The 23207-nt window shown below is 57.8% G+C and overlaps 1 protein-coding gene across 1 annotated transcript in view; it reads left to right on the top strand.

Annotated features, from left to right (window-relative positions):
- DNAH17 (dynein axonemal heavy chain 17) overlaps positions 1 to 23207 on the top strand; it is a 39958-nt gene that overhangs the window by 11868 nt on the left and 4883 nt on the right. Inside the window, 48 exon segments of the mRNA XM_026084134.1 lie at positions 26 to 117; positions 312 to 438; positions 652 to 804; positions 1241 to 1366; positions 1639 to 1746; positions 1889 to 2020; positions 2325 to 2485; positions 2568 to 2724; positions 3089 to 3193; positions 3609 to 3766; positions 4493 to 4631; positions 5135 to 5362; positions 5576 to 5713; positions 6054 to 6186; positions 6503 to 6630; positions 6745 to 6893; positions 7013 to 7295; positions 7385 to 7558; positions 8284 to 8491; positions 8584 to 8749; positions 9534 to 9636; positions 9740 to 9887; positions 10263 to 10354; positions 10539 to 10700; positions 10805 to 10969; positions 11125 to 11316; positions 11822 to 12088; positions 12527 to 12688; positions 13390 to 13623; positions 13745 to 13909; positions 14060 to 14155; positions 14236 to 14453; positions 14690 to 14897; positions 15216 to 15331; positions 15623 to 15815; positions 15904 to 16139; positions 16246 to 16368; positions 16971 to 17175; positions 17666 to 17830; positions 18015 to 18155; positions 18285 to 18455; positions 18702 to 18824; positions 19471 to 19664; positions 19885 to 20033; positions 20206 to 20333; positions 21245 to 21472; positions 22063 to 22254; positions 22884 to 23063. Of these exon segments, the coding sequence (XP_025939919.1) occupies positions 26 to 117; positions 312 to 438; positions 652 to 804; positions 1241 to 1366; positions 1639 to 1746; positions 1889 to 2020; positions 2325 to 2485; positions 2568 to 2724; positions 3089 to 3193; positions 3609 to 3766; positions 4493 to 4631; positions 5135 to 5362; positions 5576 to 5713; positions 6054 to 6186; positions 6503 to 6630; positions 6745 to 6893; positions 7013 to 7295; positions 7385 to 7558; positions 8284 to 8491; positions 8584 to 8749; positions 9534 to 9636; positions 9740 to 9887; positions 10263 to 10354; positions 10539 to 10700; positions 10805 to 10969; positions 11125 to 11316; positions 11822 to 12088; positions 12527 to 12688; positions 13390 to 13623; positions 13745 to 13909; positions 14060 to 14155; positions 14236 to 14453; positions 14690 to 14897; positions 15216 to 15331; positions 15623 to 15815; positions 15904 to 16139; positions 16246 to 16368; positions 16971 to 17175; positions 17666 to 17830; positions 18015 to 18155; positions 18285 to 18455; positions 18702 to 18824; positions 19471 to 19664; positions 19885 to 20033; positions 20206 to 20333; positions 21245 to 21472; positions 22063 to 22254; positions 22884 to 23063 (7821 nt within the window).

Here is a 23207-nt window from a genome sequence, read left to right on the forward strand (position 1 = left end):
AACTGAATCATTTTTCCTCGTGCAGGAATTAATGGCAGATGCAGTGAAAACTCCCAGYGTAATTGAAGCAACGAATAAACCCGGTCTCTATGACAAGTTAGAAGCCTTGCAGAAAAGGTGAGGTTTGAGTCATCCCCATGAAGCATTACGGAGAAATTTCCACTGCCTCTTCTAAGGCCAAAAGAAGAGCTTAATTTCCCTAGCAGCCAAAGAGACATCTTCCCCAAGGTGACAATTACTTTGCAAGGAGTAAAAAAAAAAAAAAAAGATTTGTTTTTAAACCGCAGCTTTTCTTCCTTGTTTTCTGTTAGACTGGCCCTTTGTGAGAAGGCTTTGGCCGAATACCTAGAGACAAAACGCTTGGCTTTTCCCAGATTCTACTTTGTTTCTTCTGCAGACCTGCTTGACATTTTATCTAACGGAAATGAGCCCATTGAGGTATGGTTTGACTGTAAAGCATGAGGCAAGTCCTTTGTCTCTCATGTGCTAACTTCATTATGGTGGTTTTAAAACATTTCATGTTTACATTCCTGGTACACTGGTTGTCAGGGATGCAACAGCATAAGAGTAAAAAGGGCGTAATCAAAACTGTAAAATACTCCTTTGCCCTGAATCAGCAGCTCCTGACCCTGCTGTGGTGCCTGTTTTCAGGTGTCCCGTCATCTGTCGAAGCTGTTCGATAGTCTTGCTAAACTGAAGTTCAAAATGAGTCCGGACAACAAGCCCCTGAAGATTGGCCTGGGGATGTTCAGCAAGGAGGAGGAGTACGTGGATTTGGACAAAGAATGCGACTTATCTGGCCAGGTCAGCAACGTTTTGTGGAAGTCAGAGCTTTTGGGGAGTAGCCGTGTGTGCAGTGTAAGGCTGGAGACAAGTCTTTTGCTTGTTGGGTCATAACAGTCTGGCAGCAGCTTGAAAATGTAATCATGAGGCCTTTCAGCCAAAAAGACCTAGAAATGGGATCCACATAGCGACTGTACAACAGACCTGCAGCAGTATAAGAGTAATACAAAAACTATCCAGCCTTGCAGCCACTCAGGCAGTTGCAGTATGGTCTTCCTCTACCTCTTGTTCACCCTCAGACCATATGCTATAAAGTGCAATTTGAAGTGCACTGTGGGGCCGTGCGCCGAGGTCTTTCACGCAGCATTTTACTTAACGCAGGGAAAAGCTAGAGCATCCACAACCAGAGCAGAAAACTGCTGTAAAACGCTAAGTTCTCTGGGTTGACTGTCCCTAGGTGGAGGTCTGGCTAAACCGCGTGCTGGAGAGGATGTGCTCCACGCTCCRGCACCTCATCCCCGAGGCGGTGGTGACCTACGAGGAGAAACCGCGGGAGCAATGGGTGTTCGACTACCCGGCGCAGGTACGGCGCCGCCGGGGACGGTGGGCTCGGCAAACCTGTGCAGCCTGTGCAGGCTGCACTGCGCCTCGGGGCATGGGAAACCAGATGCTGCCCATTAATGCTGAACCGCTAAAGTCTGATCCCTTTAAAATTCTGGCTAAGAGCAGAATTAGTAAATAACCACCATGAAATTTAGGTTACCTGTCTGCAGTCTGAGAGACGGAGGAGCACAGAGAACGGGGAGCCGTAGGCACCAGACCTCAGCCACGTTTTCTCCATGCGATTTCTTGCAGATTGCTCTGACATGCACCCAGATCTGGTGGACTACAGAAGTTGGCATTGCATTTTCAAGACTGGAGGAAGGATATGAAAATGCAATTAAAGATTATAACAAAAAGCAGGTTTGCCTCCCGCAGTTCTGACTTGCAGCCATGCTGCAGGCCCCTCTCTGCTCTTATCAGACTCGGTCTGGGGGTGGTTCACAGAAAGCTAGGCAAAGTGTAAAGTCGTTTTTCTGTGTTAATCATTTCTTTCCTTCTTCAGATTAATCAGCTGAATGCACTGATTTCACTGCTCCTTGGAAACTTAACTGCAGGAGACAGAATGAAGATCATGACAATCTGCACCATAGATGTACATGCCAGGGACGTTGTGGCCAAAATGATCCTTGCAAAGGTAGGAGTTACAAGATCTGTGGTTCACTACCTAAAGCTGCCTGTGATGGGATTGTGAAAAAACATGTTTTTAAGACCAAGGCAAAGCCAGGTGAAGAAGCAGCTTCCCTGGTTCCTGCCCCGCTCGGGGGGAGCTGGCGCCAGGCGCTGCATTTTGACCCGTCCGCATGCTTCCCGCACGCGAAGAAGCTGCAAACAACCCCGATGCGTTTTCGGGAGCGTGGTGCCCGCCGGGGTCCCGCGGGCAGGCGGGCGGGCAGGAGGCAGCGGGGTCCCCGCCGGCTCCGCAGCGCCTCGCTCCGCAGGTGGAGAGCTCGCAGGCGTTCACGTGGCAGTCGCAGCTGCGGCACCGCTGGGACGAGGAGCGGAAGCACTGCTACGCCAACATCTGCGACGCCCAGCTGCAGTACTCCTACGAGTACCTGGGCAACACCCCGCGCCTGGTCATCACCCCGCTGACCGACCGGTAGGGCTCGGCTCCCGCTCCCGACGCCGGGGCCGGCGCGGATCCCCGCCGGCACCCGCTGAGCCCGGCCCCGCGCCCGCAGGTGCTACATCACCCTGACGCAGTCCCTGCACCTCGTCATGGGGGGGGCCCCCGCCGGCCCCGCCGGCACCGGGAAAACGGAGACCACCAAGGACCTGGGCCGCGCCGTGGGCATGATGGTTTACGTCTTCAACTGCTCCGAGCAGATGGACTACACGGTAGAGCCCGGGAGTGCAAGCTGCAAACCGCTGCGGTCTGCCCCCGCTCCCACGTTGGGCTGCGTGCCCAAATTTGGACCTGGAAGCTGGTGTCCTAAACCGCGCCGGGCGGGTGGGCTGTTGCCCCTGCCTGGCTGCCTGCCGGCGAGGGACCGGCGCTCGCTGTGTCCGGGTGCAGCCGCGGCTCCCGGCGCCRTCCCACGCCGCGGCTCCCGGTGAGCCACCTTCCCCATGCATGTCTGGGGTGGCCCTAACGCCACCCAGCTCCCCCTCTGGGAAAAGCCTAAAAGCAAGAGCTTTTCTAGCAAAGTCCCATCTCGCAGCCCCCGTGTGTCTACAGCGTCCCCCGTGCTTCTCTCCGCAGTCCTGCAGCAATATCTACAAAGGGCTCGCTCAGACCGGCGCCTGGGGCTGCTTCGACGAATTCAACCGCATCTCGGTGGAGGTGTTGTCCGTCATTGCCGTGCAGGTAGGGGTTTTCCAAGCAGACCGCTATTCTGCATGTCAAGCCAGGGATATAGTCCTGCCCGTCAGACTTCCCACTCCGACTGCCCTGATCCACGTACTGAATGCCAGGTGCTGTTTCAGGCTAAAACCCAACCTTCAGAGCGTCTGTTTGCAGCTATTAATCCCTCTGTCGCGTTAGGAGGGACGTGGAGGGGAGGTGCAGCAATACGGAGGGTTTGGGCACGTTTAAGGGCAGCAGGTCACGGCAAGCGCGGAGGCAGCACCGCAGCCCCGGCTGCCTCCCATCCCTGTGACCTCCTCCTCCTCCTCCGGCGCGTGCAGCCCCGGTGCCGCGGGTTTGGGCAGCTGAGCCAAGGGGCCCGCGGAGCGGCGCACTGCGGGGCTGGCCACCCTAACGCCTCTGCTCGCCTGCCCAGGTGAAGTGCGTTCAAGATGCAATTCGTGCCAAAAAGAAGAAATTCAGTTTTCTTGGGGAGATGATAGCTCTGATCCCGTCGGTCGGGCTGTTCATCACGATGAATCCTGGCTACGCGGGACGGACAGAACTGCCTGAGAATTTAAAAGCTCTGTTCAGGTACCCGTAAGCAGATGAGTCACCGTTTAACTAGCAATCTTTACAGTATTTTACTCCTGTTGTAACACCCGTGTGCTGCGTCCCATAACATGAACTAAGCCTTTGCTCATGCAAATGTGGATATTCGTGTGTACCGGCAGCCCTGGCGTAAGAAACACCTTGACATCCCAGAGACAGTCGTGCTCAAAGCCGCTGGGACAGCCAGAGGCTGGGGGAGCTTCTGCTCCGCCTGGAGACGAGGACGCTCCGGGCATCTCATTGACGTCCTCAACTGCCTAATGGGGGTTTGCAGAGAGGTCCGAGCCAGGCTTTCCTTGGCGGTGCCCTGTGAAAGGACCAGAGACACCTGGAACAAGCTGCAGCAAAAGAAAAATCCAGCTGAGAATAAGGAAAAAATATTCCCCACAGAGGTGGTCAAACACTGGAAGGGGTTGCCTGGGGAGGCTGTGGGATCTCTGTCCTTGGAGGAACTCAAAGCTCAACTGGAAAAGGCTCAGAGCGACCTGATCTGGCTTTGAAATGCAGCCCACTTGGAGCAGGAGGTTGCTCCATGCAGGACACCTCCAGAGATCCCATCCAGCCTAAATCATTGTCTGATGCTAATAGGAGTACTGAAGGATTCGTACTGAAAATCCAAATGCAGATTCTTACCCGGCTGCAGGAGGGTGAGGGGGCACACGGGTGAATGTGCACAGGCCCTGCTAACCCTTCACTGCTCTTCTCCAGACCCTGTGCCATGGTCGTCCCAGATTTTGAACTTATCTGTGAAATCATGCTTGTTGCAGAAGGTTTTATTGATGCTAAGCTTCTAGCAAGAAAGTTTATTACTCTGTATACGCTGTGCAAAGAGCTACTGTCTAAACAGGTAATTTAACACTATTCCATGGTTCTTTAAGATGAAAGAGTTAATCTGAATTTAGAACTTGATAGATAGTTTAAAAACCTCTCAGCTGGTAGTAACATGTTGGCTTGCATTCTGCATAGCTCAGGGTCTATGGCTGGACAAATTCCACCCCCATGCTGGTATATCATATGGCATATTTCTGCCTTCTGGAAGAAATAAAGGCATTCAAAAATAGAACAGAATATAGCCTATTAAGATGAGAGCATCCAGATGTTATTCATCCCAGCATAAGTGATTTACAAGCAAATAAAAATGTGCTTCCCAGGAAACAAGACAGACTGCCATTCATCTCTTAGCTGAATAGGGTTTGCCTTGTAAATAAGCTCACTTTAAGATGAGTCTGCTGGGCACAGTGTTGACAACCTGGGTTTGGGGCAATAGTGGGGATATTCTTCCACATTTTTGTTTAAAACAGTTCTCTTTCACCAAAATGAAACTCTAATATTTTGCTGCCTGTTTGCCAGGACCATTACGACTGGGGTTTGCGGGCCATCAAGTCCGTGCTGGTGGTAGCAGGCTCCTTGAAGAGAGGGGACCCCGGCCGCGCTGAGGACCAAGTCCTGATGAGAGCTTTACGGGACTTTAACATCCCCAAGATCGTGACGGACGACTTGCCCATGTTCATGGGGCTGATTGGAGACCTTTTCCCAGCTCTGGATGTCCCCAGGAAGCGGGACCTCAACTTTGAGAAGGTGCGAGCGCGGGCAGGACTCTTGGGTCTTCTCGTACCATGCGGCTCTGATCAGCGTGGGAGAAGCTGGGGTGGAGATACTTGGACCAAGAGCAAGGCTGGGGCAGAGGCAGCTGCCTGGAGGCTGGTCTGTTCGGCACAGTTCACCGCTGCTGTCCCCACCGAGGCCGTGGCGGCTGTCTCCTGCCTGCTCAGCGCCCGCTCTCCCCGGCAGGTCATCAAGCAGTCCATGCTGGAGCTGAAGCTGCAGGCGGAGGAGAGCTTCGTGCTGAAGGTGGTGCAGCTGGAGGAGCTGCTGCAAGTCAGGCACTCAGTGTTCGTCATCGGCAACGCTGGCTGCGGCAAGTCCCAGGTAGGGCCGGTGTCGAGCCCCGTAACCCGGCGGCATCGGTGCGGCGGGGTGGCGGCAGGTTTGGGGCGTCCCCGTGCTGCTCTGCAGGTCGTGCCGGTGCCCGGGGCAGGCGACCTCGCTGTGGGTGAGGAATGGAGCCAGTGACACCGGTGACGCCGGCACGGGGCTCCCGGACTCACCGCGCACCCACAAGCCGGCCGGGAACTGGGTCCACTGGAGCATCCCCGGCAGCTCTCCGGGCCTGGATGCCAGGGGCCGGCGGGAGCGGGGCCACACTGTCCGGCTGCAAATGTCCTCGCGGGACCAGCGGCTCAGCAGCGCTGTCCTGCCACCCCTGCAGGTGCTGAAGACCCTCAACAAGACTTACCAGACCATGAAGCAGAGGCCGGTCGCTGTGGATCTGGACCCGAAAGCTGTAACCTGCGACGAGCTGTTTGGGATTATTCACCCGTCGACGCGCGAGTGGAAGGACGGTGAGACACCCCAGCTTGGGCACGCAGCCACACGAAAGGTCGGTCATACYGAGCAGGAATCGGCACATAAAGAGCTCCAGCAAGTGGCTGGCGCATAAGCAAATGTTTTCATGAAATGCATTTCTGTAAACACTGCATCTTTGATGCCATGGCGGAAAAGACCTTTCCTTGTGGCTTTTTAATAGAGCGTGAGGAGGGGAAGAGAAGGGAGGGCAAATGTGCTTAGGGGAAGCACAGCGCCATGCRTTCCTCCTGACGAACGCGCCGTGGGCGGAAAGGGATGGAAAGGGAAAAAACACGTCTCTGCACGGGGCAGGTCTGTTCTCCTCCATGATGCGCGACCTGGCCAACATCACCCATAAGGGGCCCAAGTGGATCATCCTCGACGGAGATATCGACCCCATGTGGATTGAATCCCTGAACACGGTCATGGATGACAACAAGGTTGGTGCCGTCCCACCCCGCGGAGCTGGGCTGGCTCCCACGCCGAGGTCGGCCACCCCGACGGGCGTCCCCGAGCCCGCAGCGCCCCGACGTGCCACATTCCCCCCCCCCCAGGTCCTCACCTTGGCCAGCAACGAGCGCATCCCCCTCAACCCCACCATGCGGCTGCTCTTCGAGATCAGCCACCTGCGCACCGCCACGCCAGCGACCGTGTCCCGCGCGGGAATCCTCTACATCAACCCCGCCGACCTGGGATGGAACCCGTGAGTCCGCGCCGCGCCGTGCCGGGACCGGGACCGGGACCAGGACCAGGACTGGGACCGGGACCGGGGCGAGCATCCGCTGGCATCCTGACCTGTGGCCCCCTCCGTCCCCTTGGCAGCGTCGTCACCAGCTGGATCGAGAAGAGGACGGTGCAGTCCGAGAAGGCCAATTTGATGATTCTGTTCGATAAGTACCTGCCCACGTGCCTCGACAAGCTCAAGTCCGGCTTCAAAAAGATCACGCCGGTGCCCGAGATCACGGCGATCCAGACGACGCTGTACCTGCTGGAGTGCCTGCTGACGCCGGAGCACGCGCCGCCGGACTCCCCGCGGGAGCTCTACGAGCTCTACTTCGTGTTCGCCTGCGCCTGGGCCTTCGGGGGGGCCACGTTCCACGACCAGGTGGGTCCCGCCGCCCGGGCGCCCCGTGGACCCGCCGGGACCACGCGTCCGGCCGCGCGCCCACACTCCGGCCCTTCCGCCCCCTCTAGCTTGTGGATTACCGCGTGGAGTTCAGCAAGTGGTGGGTGAACGAGTTCAAAACCGTCAAGTTCCCCTCTCAGGGGACGATTTTCGACTATTACATCGACCCAGAAACTAAGAAATTCATGCTCTGGACTGAAAAGGTGCCAAAATTTGAACTCGATCCGGAAGTCCCTTTACAGGTATTTCCCACAAGCTGTCTTTATTTACATTTTTTTAATTTTTTCATTAACAAATGTTCTTCCCCCAAGCAGCTACGGGCAAGGACAGGTATCTGGAACGGGGCAGACACTCAGGATGCGTCTGCCACTGCGCAGCGTGCGGACCGATGGCATCAGGCAAACCCCACGGCTGTTTGTGGTTTTGATTTACTTTGACACAAGCTCAGTGAGAGCTGCAAGTTGCAGCTCTTCTTATTTTAATTTCAGATGAACATGTGGCTTCACAGATTCTCATGAGCCAATTATAATTATTGCCTGAATGCAAGACACACTTTAGAATATTATTTGCACATGTCTTTTCAAATGCCATTCTGGGAAGGGGGGGCTTGTACTGAAGATGTCAAGGGAAGGGGAAAGTGCCTGTCTATGTGTTGGCTAAACAGAGACATGGGAAGAAAGTTTCAGGAGTTGTTTTGTTTTGTTTTAATAACATGGTTCTCTGACAGCTCCTATCTTTGGTTGGAAAGCCTTTCGAGTAACCTGGCATCTGAGACCTTTTGTGTTAGAGAGGGACCAGATTTGTAGGCAGAGATAATATCTTTCATTAGACCAACTGGTAGAGTTGCAAAACTAGACCAGGCTTCAGACATGTCGCCAGCTGCTCTAATGACGGATGCTACCTCCACCCACACCCCCATCCTGCTGCGCCCTCAGACTGTCAGATTTGACACCAAAATCTCCCCTAGGCTTCCATGGTGCACACGACCGAGACCGTCCGGATCCGCTACTTCATGGACCTGCTGATGGAGAAGCAGTGGCCGGTGATGCTGGTGGGGAACACGGGGACGGGGAAGTCGGTCATGATGGGGGACAAGCTGGAGGCGCTCAGCACGGACGAGCACCTGGTGCAGTCCGTGCCCTTCAACTTCTACACCACCTCGGCCATGCTGCAGGGTAAGGGCTGGCCGGAGCCGGCGGCCGGGCTGCGCTGCCGGGCCCCGCGCCGCGGCGCTTCCCTCCGCTCCACCCGCTCTCTTCCGCTGCAGCCATTCTCGAGAAGCCCCTGGAGAAGAAGTCGGGGAGGAACTACGGCCCCCCCGGCACCCGGCGGCTCGTCTACTTCATTGACGACATGAACATGCCGGAGGTGGACAAGTACGGCACCGTGGYCCCGCACACGCTCATCCGGCAGCACATGGACCACGGGCACTGGTAGGTGCGCGGTGGCGGCGGCACCATCCCCGGTGCGGGGCCGCGTCCCCCCAAACCCCAGCTTGGTACGCACGGCGGGGCCGGTCCCCGATCTGGGTGCATCGGCATGGAGCCCATCCCGCGGCCACGGTCTGCGCCGCGCTCCTGCCCTGGCGCGGTGGCGTTGCCGCTGCCGTGAGCGCGGGCAGAGCGACGTGTCCTGGCACGCGGACGCTGGTGCCTCTCCTGTCCCCGCAGCACCGGGGCCGTGTCCCTGCCCGTGCTGCCTCCTGCGGAAAAGCACCAGCTCTGCGTCCCGCTGCCGGGAACAGCAGGTCCGGGCTGCAGGAATCCTCCCCTTTCGCTCCAGATGACTCCTTCCAGGAGCTGCTGGGAAAGGCTTTGGCACTGAAACGGGGAAACTCTCCTCGCGGTTCCCAAACATGCGGATCAGTCCAAAGCAAACAGCCCTGGCTCCGGCACCGAGGCTTGGCCGGGGAAGCCCTGGCGAGGGGGATTTCTGCTCCGGGCAGAGCAGCCTGTGGGGGCACCACGGAGCGCGGTGCAGACGACACAGGGCTTTCCTTGGAGGGAGGAAGAGCCCGACAAGTCCCATCGGCTGCAGCAAGTGTTACGGGCCGTGGGGACAGGATGCTCCTGGTGCCACGAGCAGCACCCGGAGCAGCAGCACCAGGCTCCTCCAAGCACCCGGGACATGGGGCGTCCCCCCCCAACCCATGCTGAGGGCAAAGCCTGTCCGGGGGGGACGCGGCCCGTGGACAGCCTGTCCCTTCGCCCGGCGCAGGTACGACAGGAACAAGCTGACCCTGAAGGACATTCACAACTGCCAGTACGTGGCTTGCATGAACCCCACCGCTGGGTCCTTCACCATCGACTCGCGGCTGCAGGTACGCGGGGACGAGGCGCCGGGGAGCCGGGCAGCGCCGTGCCGCCGGCTCCGGCAAACGGCTCCCGCGCGCCGGGCGGCTGAGCGYGGGCTCTTTGCTGCAGCGACACTTCTGCGTCTTTGCGGTGAGCTTTCCCGGGCAAGAAGCGCTCCTGACCATTTACAGCACCATCCTCGCCCAGCACCTGGCTCAGCGCAAGATGCCGCCGGCCGTCCGGAAGCTGCAGGCCCAGCTGATCGCGGCCGCCCTGGGTGAGCCCTCGTCACGCGTGGGGGGGGGCGGAAAGGCAGCGAACGGCGGCTTTCGGCACCCGCACGCGCTGCGCAGGACCCCGGCCAGCACGGTGCAAACCAAAGCCGTGCCGAACCGTCACCGCCCCAGGAAGCTCCGTGCAGCACCTCAGGTCACCGCGCTGCGCAGAGGAAACCCCCATTCCTCCCTTTCTCTGATTTATATTCAAATTGCAGTCCGCTGCACCTGGGAATGGTCAAACTAATATTTCAGGTTCAGTTCAGTCCGCCCAAGTTCAGAGGGAAACGGGGCAGAGCAAGGCGCAGGGACCCCGCGCTGAGCGCGGCAGTCTCCACCACCCGCCTGCCCGCTCACCCCCTGTCTCCCGCGAGCAGCCCTGCACCAGAAGGTCACCTCCACCTTCCTGCCGACCGCCATCAAGTTCCACTACCTCTTCAACCTCCGCGACCTCTCCAACATTTTCCAGGTACCGGCAGGGGGGATTTCCTTTAAAACGCACCTGTGCCTTTCTTTCCTTTGTGCCACGTCCTTGCAGCRTACCAGCTCCTTGAGATGCACCGGGACCTTTTCCCAAAGCCAGCGCTTTAACTCAGCTCCAAGTAGCGGTGGGAAAACCCCCCCGAGGACCGACAGGTTTGTGTGTTTGCCAGGGGCTGCTGTTCTCCACCCCCGAGTGCCTCCGCGGTCCCCTGGACTTGGTGCGCCTCTGGCTGCACGAAGCTGGGCGGGTGTACGGGGACAAGCTCRTTGACGATAAGGACCAGGAAAGCTTCGGACGCATTCTGGCCGCCACCTGCAAAAAATTCTTCAATGTAAGTTGTGCCGGTAAATGAGAGCGCGCTGTGGCCCCAAGGGCTGTGTTTTGGGGTGCGCAGGGCCAGGGATTGCCGCGCCAGCTCTCTTCACCTCTCCCCAGGACCTCAGGGAAGACCAGGTGTTCGCCAAGCCCAACATCTACTGCCACTTCGCCCAGGGCGTCGGGGAGCCCAAGTACCTGCCGGTGCCGAACTGGCCATCTCTGAACAAGCTGCTGGGGGAGGCCCTGGACAGCTACAACGAGGTCAATGCGGTGATGAACCTGGTGAGGCCCCGCGAGCCGGTCCGCGGCCGGGCAGCGTTCGCACCGCGTGGACAGATGGACTTTGCAACGCCGCCTCGCTCAGCTTTGCAGCCTCAGGGGTGTCCACGGCTTTTCCTGCTGTGAAATGCTAAACCCTTCCCTCTCGTTTTCTTTAGGTGCTGTTTGAAGACGCCGTGTCTCATATTTGCAGAATTAGTCGGATCTTAGAGTCTCCCCGAGGGAACGCGCTGCTGGTGGGAGTCGGAGGCAGTGGGAAGCAAAGTCTTTCCCGGCTGGCAGCTTATATTAGCGCTCTGGACGTGTTTCAGATTACACTGAGGAAGGGATACGGCGTTCCAGATCTTAAGGTTAGAGCAGCTTTTCCCCTCGGTCTCCCGGGGCAGCTCAGCCTGCTTGCACGGAGGCTTGTGCAAACCATGTAAGTGGAGCCAAAAGCCTCCTGCTCGCGCTCTGCACAGCGAGCCCCGGGTCCGAGGTGGGCACGAAGGCTCTGTGCCCTCCTCTAGTCCCTCGGTGCTTACGTACCGTGCCATCTGCACCAGGGCTCCCCAAACACCCCCGAGCAGGGCTTCTCCAGCTCGGGGACGGGCAGGAGCAGCCTGTGCCCAGCCCATCCCCTTCGTGAGGGCAGGTCCGTGCGGGAGCACCAGCATCTTTGCCAGGGAGTTTTGCCGTGGTCTCATGTGCAGCATCACCCGGCAAAGAAAAGGGAGACGCCAGCCCGGCCCTGCCTGTCCCCGCTCTGCCTCTCTCGTTATGAGATATTTCCCCTGCCAACTGAGCCAGCCCAGCCCCTTCGGAGAGCTGCTCGGGCTGAGAGGAGCCGGTTTTGGTGGTTTCTCTCCTGCCCAGCTGGACCTCGCCTCCCAGTACATCAAGGCCGCCGTGAAGAACATCCCCACCGTCTTCCTCATGACCGACTCCCAGGTCGCCGAAGAACCATTCCTGGTCCTCATCAACGACTTCCTGGCGTCTGGAGAGATACCGGGGCTTTTCCAGGATGATGATCTGGAAAACATTATGAATTCCATGAGGCCACAAGTGAAGTTCCTTGGATTGCAAGACTCCAGGGAAAACTGCTGGAAACTATTTATAGAAAAAGTCAGGCGACAGTTAAAGGTAGGGGCTCACCCAAAAGGGGTGTTTTGTAAGTGCTTCTGACTCGCTTAATCCAAAATCTATTTGCAAACAGCGCACACAACATTGTGGTAATGAGTCCGACTGAAAAACGTTTTCGAAGGGTCCCCGGCCAGCTCAGTGCCGCCTGCTTCGGGGCTGCAGCTGTTGACACCCCGTGTTGTCCTCCCTCGAAGCAGAGGTTGGGTGCGCAAACAGCCCTGCCACGAAGACGCCGGCGCGGCACCGTGGCTCCGGCTGCAGCTGCCAAGGGGGGGGGGGTCCAGCACCGCCGGGAAAAGCAGGGTGCTGCTGGAGCGTGCAAGCGCAGAGCCTCTCCGGGCGCCGCGGAGGGGGTGCGATGGGCAGGAGGTGCATCCTGGATCTTCACGGAGGGGGAGACGCGGACCCCGCGCGACCCTCCTGCGTGCTCCGGCGCAGGTGATCCTCTGCTTCTCGCCCGTGGGCTCCACGCTGCGGGTGCGCGCCAGGAAGTTCCCGGCCGTGGTGAGCTGCACCGCCATCGACTGGTTCCACGAGTGGCCGGAGGACGCGCTCGTCTCCGTCAGCAGCAGGTTCCTGGAGGAGACGGAGGGCATCGAGGTGAGCGGCCGCGGGCATGGGCAGGCGCGTGGGCTGGCGAGCCGGGCATGCGGGGCACACTGCACTGCACCGTGCGCCTGCAGGGCTCGTGCACCGCACCGGTGCCCGAGGAGCTGGCAGCAATGGGGAAACCGGCACCCTGGGAAGTGTCCAGCACTTCTGCATCTCACCTCGCTGCAGCGAGTGTAGGGACGGGGATGGGGAGCTATGGGGAGCTGGGGTGAGCCGGTGCCATCGGTGCAGCGAGCGCGGGGACGGGGACCTGGGGCGAGTCGGTGCAGCCGGGGGACCTGGGTGAGCCCACAGCTGCCTCCGGGATCAAGGAAAAGACTGCGGCCTCAGGCAGTGCATGCAGGAGGAATCTGTCTTCTACGTTCTCTTTTGTCCTTAAAACAATGCAAATAACAGCCCGAAAACATCAAATGCTTAAAAAACAAAAGCTCTCTGGTGCAGCACAGGTTCACCTGGAAGATTAGAGTCTGCGGGAAACCAAAGGAAGGYGCGAGAACTAACGCTGTTAGCGTTGTGATAACCTACGTTTCCCACTGATGAGTTGTGCTATTTAATATAAAAGCGGTGCCTTGCCTTCCAGCTTCTACAGTTAAATGTGTAACTAACGTTACATGAAAGCTCGGGTTTTGCATTTAATATTTGCGCTGCCTCGGTGTTCAGCCACAGAGCGGTTTGTGTTCCCAACGCAGCCAGAGGTCAAGGTCTCCATCAGCCAGTTCATGTCCTTCGTCCACACGAGCGTTAATGAGATGTCCAAGACCTACCTGGCCACGGAGAGACGCTATAATTACACCACGCCGAAAACCTTTCTGGAGCAGATAAAGCTTTACCAAAATCTGCTGTCCAAAAAAAGGCAAGAACTCACTGCAAAGATCGACCGGCTGGAGAACGGCCTGATGAAGCTGCGGAGCACGGCRTCCCAGGTGCGAGCTTTGCCCCACCAAGAGCTCGCCAGCTTGGGCTGGGGGTGGGCAGGCGGGGAAGGATTGCGGCGGTGTTTCAGCTCTGCTCGTCCCACCTGCTCCCGTGTCTCCTGCTGTTCAGGTCGACGACCTGAAGGCCAAACTGGCGATCCAGGAGGCAGAGCTGAAGCAGAAGAACGAGGACGCGGATAAACTGATCCACGTGGTGGGCGTCGAAACGGAGAAAGTCAGCAAGGAGAAAGCCATCGCTGACGAGGAGGAGCTGAAGGTCCAGGTCATCAACACGGTAGGCAGCGCCCGCCGCTCCCGGGGCGGCTGCTCCGGCCGCGCTGCCCGCCCGGAGCGACTCTGCCGCGGCGGGTGGGAGCAGCGGGAGGGCAGGAGCCGTGCCCCGCGCCGACGCTCACCGCCGTCCCTCCCCATGCCGCCCCCCCAGAACGTGGCGGAGAAGCAGCGCGCCTGCGAGACCGACCTGGCGAAAGCGGAGCCCGCGCTCGTCGCCGCCCAGGAGGCCCTCAACACCCTCAACAAGGTGGAAGACGCGGGGGGTCTTGGGGGGCGTCGGGTGCAGSGTCCCCAGCGGCGCAGAACGACCCTCTCGTCCCTTCCCAGAACAACCTGACGGAGCTGAAGTCCTTCGGGTCCCCCCCGCAAGCGGTGGTGAATGTCACGGCAGCCGTGATGATCCTGACAGCGCCAGGGGGGAGGATACCGAAGGATAAAAGCTGGAAGGCAGCAAAAATCATGATGGGAAAAGTGGACACCTTCCTGGACGCCTTAAAGAAGTTCGACAAGGAGCACATCCCCGAAGCGTGCCTCAAAGCCTTTAAGTGAGTAAACGGCCGGTTCCTCCCAGGCGGGGTCTTCCCCCGAGCGCGGTGCCACCACGGAGGCGTCGGCAAAAGCAGAGGGAGGATAACGCCACTCTTGCTTTTAAGTCGCCAGGTTGCTGCAGAAAGAGTTAAGTATTGCATGTATGAAGTATATTGCCCACGAGCGCTCCGAGCCCCCTGGGGAGCGGGACCGGGCACTGGGGGATGCAGTGGCGTGTGTTCTCCCTTTCCAGGCCCTATCAGTCAGACCTCAATTTTGACCCCGAGTCTATACGGTCGAAGTCGACAGCCGCGGCAGGTCTGTGCTCCTGGTGCCTGAACATCGTTCGCTTCTAYGAGGTCTACTGCGACGTCGCGCCCAAGAGGCAGGCGCTAGAGGAGGCTAACGCGGAGCTGGCAGAGGCGCAAGACAAACTCGCTCGTATTAAGAACAAAATTGCAGTAAGTGTGTGCTCCCTCCCGGGCCGTCCCCAGCCAGAGCCTGCTGCGGGAGCCAGCAGCTGTTTGCGTTGGCCGGCGTCCACCGCGGCTGCAGAGCAGCCTCAGACGATGCAGTTCTGGGTCACAGCAAGAAGCCAAAAACGAATTAGAAAGATTCTTATCGTTTGCGTAGCCTGGAGCCCRAGTGGAAGAGCTGCATCTTCACACCAGGGCCTGCAGACTCATTAGTGTCTGCAAAGCTTTCTCCAGGCTTGCAAACTTACTGCAATCGCATTTTGTATGTGTAGGAGGTAACTGTAAATGTGTTGTCTTTTAAAGGATCTGAATGCCAATTTGGCAACTCTCACTGYGGAATTTGAGAAAGCTACAGCTGAAAAAATCAAATGTCAGCAAGAGGCTGATGCCACGAACAGAGTCATCACGTTAGCAAACAGGTATCGTGCAAATATTGGCTCCAGCAGCGCTAGGGCTGCCAGGGGCGGAAACCAGCTGAGATCATCGGCTGTTGCCTCRGATTGCCTAGCGATGGGAAGGTGCTTCGGAGGACACGAAGATCCATGCAAAAACCAGACACCCCCCTGCCCTCCAAATTAAAAATATTCACAAAGTAGAATTGGGCCAGAACGCGTGAGAGAGGCAGCCCCAGCGGGGGAGACGGGGCAGCGCCGAGCTGCCGGCCGGGGCGCCGGGACCGGCAGCAGCACCGCGTCCTCCAACACCCCCAGGCTCGTCGGGGGACTTGCCTCTGAAAACGTCCGCTGGGCCGAGTCCGTGGAGACCTTCCAGGCACAGGAGAAAACGCTGTGCGGGGACGTGCTGCTGACCGCCGCCTTCGTGTCCTACGTCGGCTACTTCACCAAGAGGTACCGGGCCGAGCTGATGGACAAGCACTGGATCCCCTTCCTCGGCGGGCTGAAGGTGAGCGGCGGCGGCGGCGGCCGGAGAGGCGGGGGGCCGCGGGGACCCTCCCGACGGCTCCTCCACCCCGGCGTCCCCTCCGCGGCAGGTGCCCGTCCCCATCACCCCGGGGCTGGACCCRCTGCGCCTGCTCACCGACGACGCCGAGGCGGCCGCCTGGAGCAACCAGGGGCTGCCCGGCGACCGCGCGTCCGCTGAGAACGCCACCATCCTCTGCAACACCGWGCGCTGGCCCCTCGTCGTGGACGCCCAGCTCCAGGGCATCAAGTGGATCAAGAGCAAATACGGGGAGGAGCTGAAGGCCATCCGGCTGGGACAGAGCAAGTGGGTTGGCCTCCCCTTCCCCTTCCCTTCCCCGCCTTGCCGGGGCCGGGACGCCCCAATGCGCCCCCGCACCCAAGCCCTCGCCTCCCTTCTCCTCCCGCCGCAGCTACCTGGACGCCGTCGAGCAGGCCGTCTCCGAAGGGCACACGCTGCTCATCGAGAACATCGGCGAGACCGTGGAGCAGGTGCTGGACCACCTGCTGGGCAGGAACACCATCAAGAAGGGACGGTGAGCGCGCGCCGGCGTCCCCCCCCCCCCCCCCAGCCCTCGCTGCGCCCCTCAAGCGCCGGTTTCCACCTTCACACAGCAGCAGCTGGGGCCGGTCCTGCCCCCCGTTCTCGCGCCAGCCCCGGCCGCGTCCCCCCGCTTTTCTCGCGGTGTTTCCCGCGCGGGGACACGTCTAGTCGATCCGAGCTTTCGGACCGTTCTGGCCCAGTTCCTTTAGCGACTGAAGCTGCGCGCGTTCCCTGGCGCGGCTGTAGGATAAAGCACAATCGACAGGGAGGATTTTTCCTTGGCAGACCAGAAGCAACCTCAGCCACGGGGCCGGGGCTGTTCCCTGCTCCTGCTGGCGCTCCCAGCCCCGCTCCCACCGCATCCCGGGTCCGGAGACCCCGCGGGACTGGGAGCCCTGGGGCCTGGCCAGCCGGCGAGGCCGGAGGAGCTGCGGCTCGGCCGTCCCTTCTCCTGCGGCCGTGCCCCGAATCCGGCTGCCTCGCGTCCACAAGCATCCCGAATGCAGGATGCGGGACGCGGGGCGCTGTCTGTGATGAGCTACTGCCRAATGATCTGACACTTAGAGGAATTAATTTGTCTAATTAACTACGCAGATACATTAAGATAGGCGACAAGGAGGTGGCGTACCACCCGCGCTTCCGCCTGATTCTGCACACCAAATGCTTCAACCCCCACTACAAGCCCGAGATGCAGGCTCAGTGCACTTTGATCAACTTCCTGGTGACCAGAGACGGGCTGGAGGACCAGCTGCTGGCGGCCGTGGTGGCCAAGGAGCGGCCGGACCTGGAGAGCCTGAAGGTACCGACCCGGCCGCAGCGCCTCCRCGGGGAGGGTTTGTCCCCGGAAAGCTGAGCGAGCCCCAATCTGACCCTGCCGCCTGCGGCGGGCRCTTTTACGGCCGGGCATCAGGCCGGCGCTTGCTCCGCGGAGCCCAGGGCTGGCACAGGCCAGCGCTCGCCGCTTCGCCCTGCGGGTGACGGCGCCTGCCTGGAAGGGCTCCAAGCCTCTTCTTGCACCGGCGCTTTGATGACATTATGAAACATTTTTGTTGTTTTTCAGTGACCCATAGCTCAGCCGATAAATGCATTATTGTGTTGTCTAGTGCTGTGTTTATAAAGGGAGGATTTATATTAATAGCAAAGAAGATAAAGCCAGCAAGACTGCTGCTGCTCCACAGTTTATTGCCTGCTGTTCATTAGGGAGCTCGCGGCATAAATCACTGCGGTTGACGCCAGAAGTTTTACCTTGCAGGCTCTCGAATGACTCATGTCTCTCTCGTGCATTATAGGCAAATCTCACAAAAAGCCAGAATGAATTTAAGATCAATCTGAAGGAGCTGGAGGATTCTCTGCTTGCCCGGCTGTCTGCTGCATCGGGGGATTTCCTGGGAGACACGGCGTTGGTGGAGAACCTGGAAATAACGAAGCGCACGGCCATGGAAATTGAGGAAAAAGTAAGGAAGCTGCCCCACGGCTCTGTGCTGCAGCGCCGCAGGCACCGGGAGTGCTCTCCCGGACCGTGCTCGGGGTGCTCAGGGCTTTTGGGGGCAGTAACGGGAGGTTAGGGGCTGTTTCAGCATGTGCAAAGATGCCGTGATAACATGCCCCCCTTCCCCCCCCCGGTGTGTGTGTCTTGAGGTGAAAGCAGCTAAAGTCACCGAAGTGCAAATAAACGTCGCGAGAGAAAACTACAGGCCAGCAGCAGAAAGAGCATCGCTGCTGTACTTCATCCTGAGCGACCTCAACAAAATCAACCCCATCTACCAGTTCTCACTAAAGGCAAGCACGAAACCAGGAGCTGATTGATTTTATGGGGCAGGGCAGGTCTTTCGGCGTTTCTGCATTCAGGCTTTGGTGAAGCGCTCAGAACCGCAGGTGCTGAGCTGCCGCCTCCGGCTCCTTGCACAGGCCTTCGACGCGGTCTTCGAGAAAGCGATCCAGTGCACGGCTCCAGCCAACAACGTCAAGCAGCGGGTGATCAACCTGACGGACGAGATCACCTACTCGGTCTTCATGTACACGGCGCGGGGGCTCTTCGAGAGGGACAAACTCATCTTCCTGGCCCAGGTTGCCTTCCAGGTAATGCGGACGGACGTCTGGGGCTGCTGCTGTGAATTTCTGTTATTTTATACACGACGGTCTCATATTTCCGTGTCACTAAGGGGCACGCGGTAGCTCCCCGTCCGCGGACCCCCCCCCCCCCGCAGCACGGCCCCAGCAGGCTGCTCCTCCGTCCCAGCGCTCGCCCTCGGGGCCGGCAGGGTCCCCACGGGCGCCGGAGGGGACGGTCCCGTGTGCCTCCCTGCCGGCGTTTGGACTCGGCAGGTGCTGACGATGAAGAAGGAGGTGAACCCGGTGGAGCTGGACTTCCTCCTGCGCTTCCCGTTCAAGGCTGGCGTGGTGTCCCCCGTGGATTTCCTGCAGCCCCAGGGCTGGGGCGGCATCAAGGTTGGTCAGGCTGCGAGTTTCCCACGGTGCTGCCGGAGGGACGGCAAGAGCAGGAAGGGGATGATCCCTGCCCAGACGCCCGGTGTGAAACGCGCGGCTCCGGAGGTGTCAGGGCAGCTGGTCACCTAGATTTTCGCCAGCACCGTCCTCCGCGTTTTGCACATGGAGGAGGTATGAGGAATAAACCAGGAAAGGGGCTTTTCTAGCCTGAAAAGGTGATGCCGACGGCAAAGCCCATTTTCTCGTGGTTGGAGGCCATCCCACAGGCGCCTGTCTCGGTCCCCGCTTGGCTCCCGACCACCTGGCCGGCGCTCAGCCGCGCCGACGCTCTCCCCCAGCCCCAGGGTGTCCCGGTGCCCGGAGGATGCTGGTGGGACGCCGACCACCCGCAGCCCCGGGAGCCCGCGGCACTGCAGCTCTGCCCCGCGCCGAGCGCTGCTGCTGCTCGCCGGGCTGCCGGAGGAGGCTTCGCTGCTGTGAAGCGGACGTGCCCAGAGCAGCCGCTCGCGCTGGTTTGGTGGCAAACACCACGGTGGCGTGCTCACAGCGGCAGCGGCAGCAGCGAAATGCCCCCCGGCAGTGCCGGGGTGCCCGAGAGTCAGCAGAGCCTGGTGGGTGATTTAGTCCTTTTCTGCCGGCTCTGAAGGTCCTCTCGGAAATGGACGAGTTCAAGAACTTGGACAGCGACATCGAGGGTTCGGCAAAGCGATGGAAAAAATTTGTGGAGTCCGAGGCGCCCGAGAAGGAAGTGTTCCCGAAGGAATGGAAGAACAAAACGGCCCTGCAGAAGCTGTGCATGCTGCGGTGCATGCGGCCGGACAGGATGACCTACGCCATCAGGTGCGGTGACCCACGGCCCGGCCCCGTAGCCTCCCCGCAGGAACCGTCCCGCAGCTCCGAACGCAGCCCGCGTGAAGAAAATCTCCCTTCAACGATCCCCCGCAGGCAGCGTCAGCCTTCCTAGTGAAAATTCCTGCTCACAGGGGCCTTCCTGGCCAAGTCAATGATCAGCTGGATGCATTTGTTCCTAGCTAACGTGTATAATGTTATTTCTCCTTAGAAACTTTGTGGAAGAGAAGATGGGAAGTAAGTTTGTGGAAGGAAGAAGCGTTGAGTTTTCTAAGTCATACGAAGAGAGCAGTCCATCCACCGCAATATTCTTCATTCTCTCTCCTGGGGTTGACCCGCTGAAAGATGTGGAAGCCCTAGGTAAATTGGTATTTCCCCCCTTTCTCAGACCAGCGTCATTAGATCTCAATTCATAAAGCCTTTTTTGTTGTTTGTTTCATCAGCGAAAACAGGAGCTGTACAACCCCATTTTTCATATTACTACTAATAAAAAAGGCATCTTATACCATGGCTTTTCTTCTCCCCTTCCCAGGAAGAAAGCTGAACTTCACCATCGACAATGGGAAAATCCATAATGTGTCGCTGGGGCAAGGCCAAGAGATCGTGGCAGAAAACGCCCTGGATGTGGCCTCTGTGCAAGGGCACTGGGTCATTCTGCAGGTATCTGACGGCTGCTGCATCATGACAGCCCCCAGTGCGCCCCGGGGTTTCAGCTCCGTTCGCGGCCGTCGTGCAGCGCCCAGCTAAGTCCGGCTGTGTACAGACCTGCAGCATCCACGAATCCTCCCATATCTCCGCCTCTCCGCCCCGAGCGGTCCGTTCTCATTAACGTGTTATTTGTGATGGCTGGTACACGGGGAGTGTCAGCAGCTGCTGCCTCCCCCCTTCCCGGCCTGCACGGAGCATCCAGCCTCATCCTTGCTTATTGGGGAGCTGGGCGCCCTGGGAAGGGACCTCGGGGCCAGAGAGAGGCTGGGAGAGCAGCAGGATCCGGCTGGCGTGAAACGGCGTTAAGACCGCACGGCGTCTCTTTCAGGATACGCCTGGATGGCTGGAGAAGGGCAGCTACCCCCCCAGGCTGTCTCGCTGACAGCCGTGACGGCGGCCCCGGAGAATACAGGGTCCCTCCGTCTTTAATAACTCCGACTTGGAGTCTTGGGCAGGGGGAGGAAGGGAAGGAGAGAGGAGCGAGACAGAGAAACTCCATTCAAACAGAAATTATGGCTGATGCTATTCTTGTGGTTAGACTGCACAATTATTTCTGGCCCTAAACATCCATTAATCTCAGTGCAAAAGAATCCAGGCAGGCAGAGACTGACTAGGCTTTCGGACGGTAAGCTTTAATTGAGCTTGAGCCTTTCTTTTTGAATAGCTCACCAAAAGCATAATTTTTTTTGTATACCACATACCATGCTAACAAAACAACGATTAATGTGGAATCACCAGCCTGAGCAACATAAAATAGCGCCACACCTGCTATCACAGCAGGCCACACCAAAAATTAAGGAGGAATATGGTGGACTGAGATTAAAACTTAGAAGCAAAATATACAGTGAATTTTTCTGTTGCAGAATATCCACCTGGTTGCAAGGTGGCTGAGCACGCTGGATAAAAAGGTCGAGCGATACAGCACTGGCAGCCACGCAGATTACAGGGTCTTTATGAGTGCTGAGCCAGCCCCCAGCCCAGAAGCACACATCATTCCTCAGGGACTGCTGGAAAATGCTATTAAAATCACCAATGAGCCACCAACGGGCATGCACGCCAACCTGCACAAAGCGCTGGACCTCTTTACACAGGTAGCCAGACAGCACCAGACAGCTTTGGCTTTTATCAGCTGGTGCACTTGCTGTGTTACAGAATTTGTTTCTTTTCATGCATTTTTGTATCAGTGCTTCTAATCTGCACTGTCTGCGGAGTTCTGTTTTGACTGACTTTCTCTTGGGTCGCTATTACAGATGGCAGCTGCTATGCCGTAAGCCAGCGCATGCAGCGCCAGTAGTTCTCCTGGACAGGCTAAGCACACCAATTTGCCGTGATGTGCTTTCAGGGATAAGCAGAACTTTCGGAGGATTGCTAAAATGGGGACCTCCTCCTGCATTGCTAGTATCTGTCACAGAGTTGAAGCTAAAGACACTACTGCTTGGTGCCCTGAACAACCAGCCTCTAGGGTCAGAGCTATAAGTGCATGCACATTCCTAATTTACTATAAACAAGTGAGCACAGAAAATAACCACCAACTCTTTAAAAACAGAATTTTATGCATTTTTTTAATAAATGACCTTCAGTTCTGCTTTGCCATCACCTGTTAATTTTCTTTAATAGACAGATGGACAACGTGACATTCACTCTTGCATGCAAACTCACACTCAGTTTTATTCCACTGCAGGACACTTTGGAGATGTGCAGCAGAGAAATCGAGTTCAAATGCATCTTGTTTGCACTCTGTTACTTCCACGCGGTGGTGGCTGAAAGGCGCAAATTTGGAGCACAAGGATGGAATAGATCTTACCCCTTCAATAATGGTGACCTGACCATATCAGTTAACGTGCTGTATAATTACCTGGAGGCTAACCCAAAGGTAAGGACACTTACAAAACAACCGTACATCAGCACGACCCCCATTATGACAATCAACATTTTTTTAAAAATTGATCAGTTTACTGCACATACTCCTCCTTTTAAGGAAACATAGCTTTGCCAGTAAAATTCTTCCCCTCCGTCTCCCCAGGGAGCTGACTGCAAGCTTTAGCATGTGAAGAGATGCACAGAGTCCTTAACACTATGTGAGCTGCATGGAAAGCCTGAGGCTCAGGAGTGCCTGCTCTGGCTCAGGCCTGACTCATTCCTCAAAGCTTTTCTGCTTTAAACATGACCGTCCACCTGAAAGGCAAAGCCTGCACCAGGAATGACGGTGCAATGACTAGGACTGGCCGCTCTACTCGTAGGGGAGGGTGCTGCTTGCCCATGGTCTTACACGCGCGCGTGCACGCACACACACACACACACACACACACACCCCACTTGCTTATGTCACCATGCTTCAGCAGGTCCTAAATCAGACAGCTACAGGGCAGGAAAACCTGGGCGAAATTGTTTCGTGGCCCCACAGTTCTACAGCAACACGTGAAGCTGCCTGGTACTTGCTGCATGGGGCTTTTCGGGAGCCACATCGCCTACAGAGACCTTATAGCGAGTGTCTCCTGCTAGGTACCATGGGATGATCTCCGGTACCTCTTTGGTGAAATTATGTACGGTGGACATATCACAGACGACTGGGATCGCCGGTTATGTCGGACTTACCTGACTGAATACATCCGCGAAGAGATGCTGGAAGGTGAAACGTACTTAGCTCCAGGGTTTTTGATCCCTCCCAACTTGGATTACAAGGTAAGAAAGCTCTCTCTCATCTGAGGATATGGTAATTAACATTACAATTCGCTGTGGAAAAACCACTGCTCTGGATTAGTATATGCTAGTCAGAGTTCCCTCATGCAAACCGAGAGGGAGTGTAGGAAAAAGGTTGTACCTTTT

This window comes from Apteryx rowi, unplaced genomic scaffold (assembly GCF_003343035.1).
Source record: "Apteryx rowi isolate R43461 unplaced genomic scaffold, aptRow1 scaffold_626, whole genome shotgun sequence".
In the NCBI taxonomy this organism is placed as follows: Eukaryota; Metazoa; Chordata; class Aves; order Apterygiformes; family Apterygidae; genus Apteryx; species Apteryx rowi.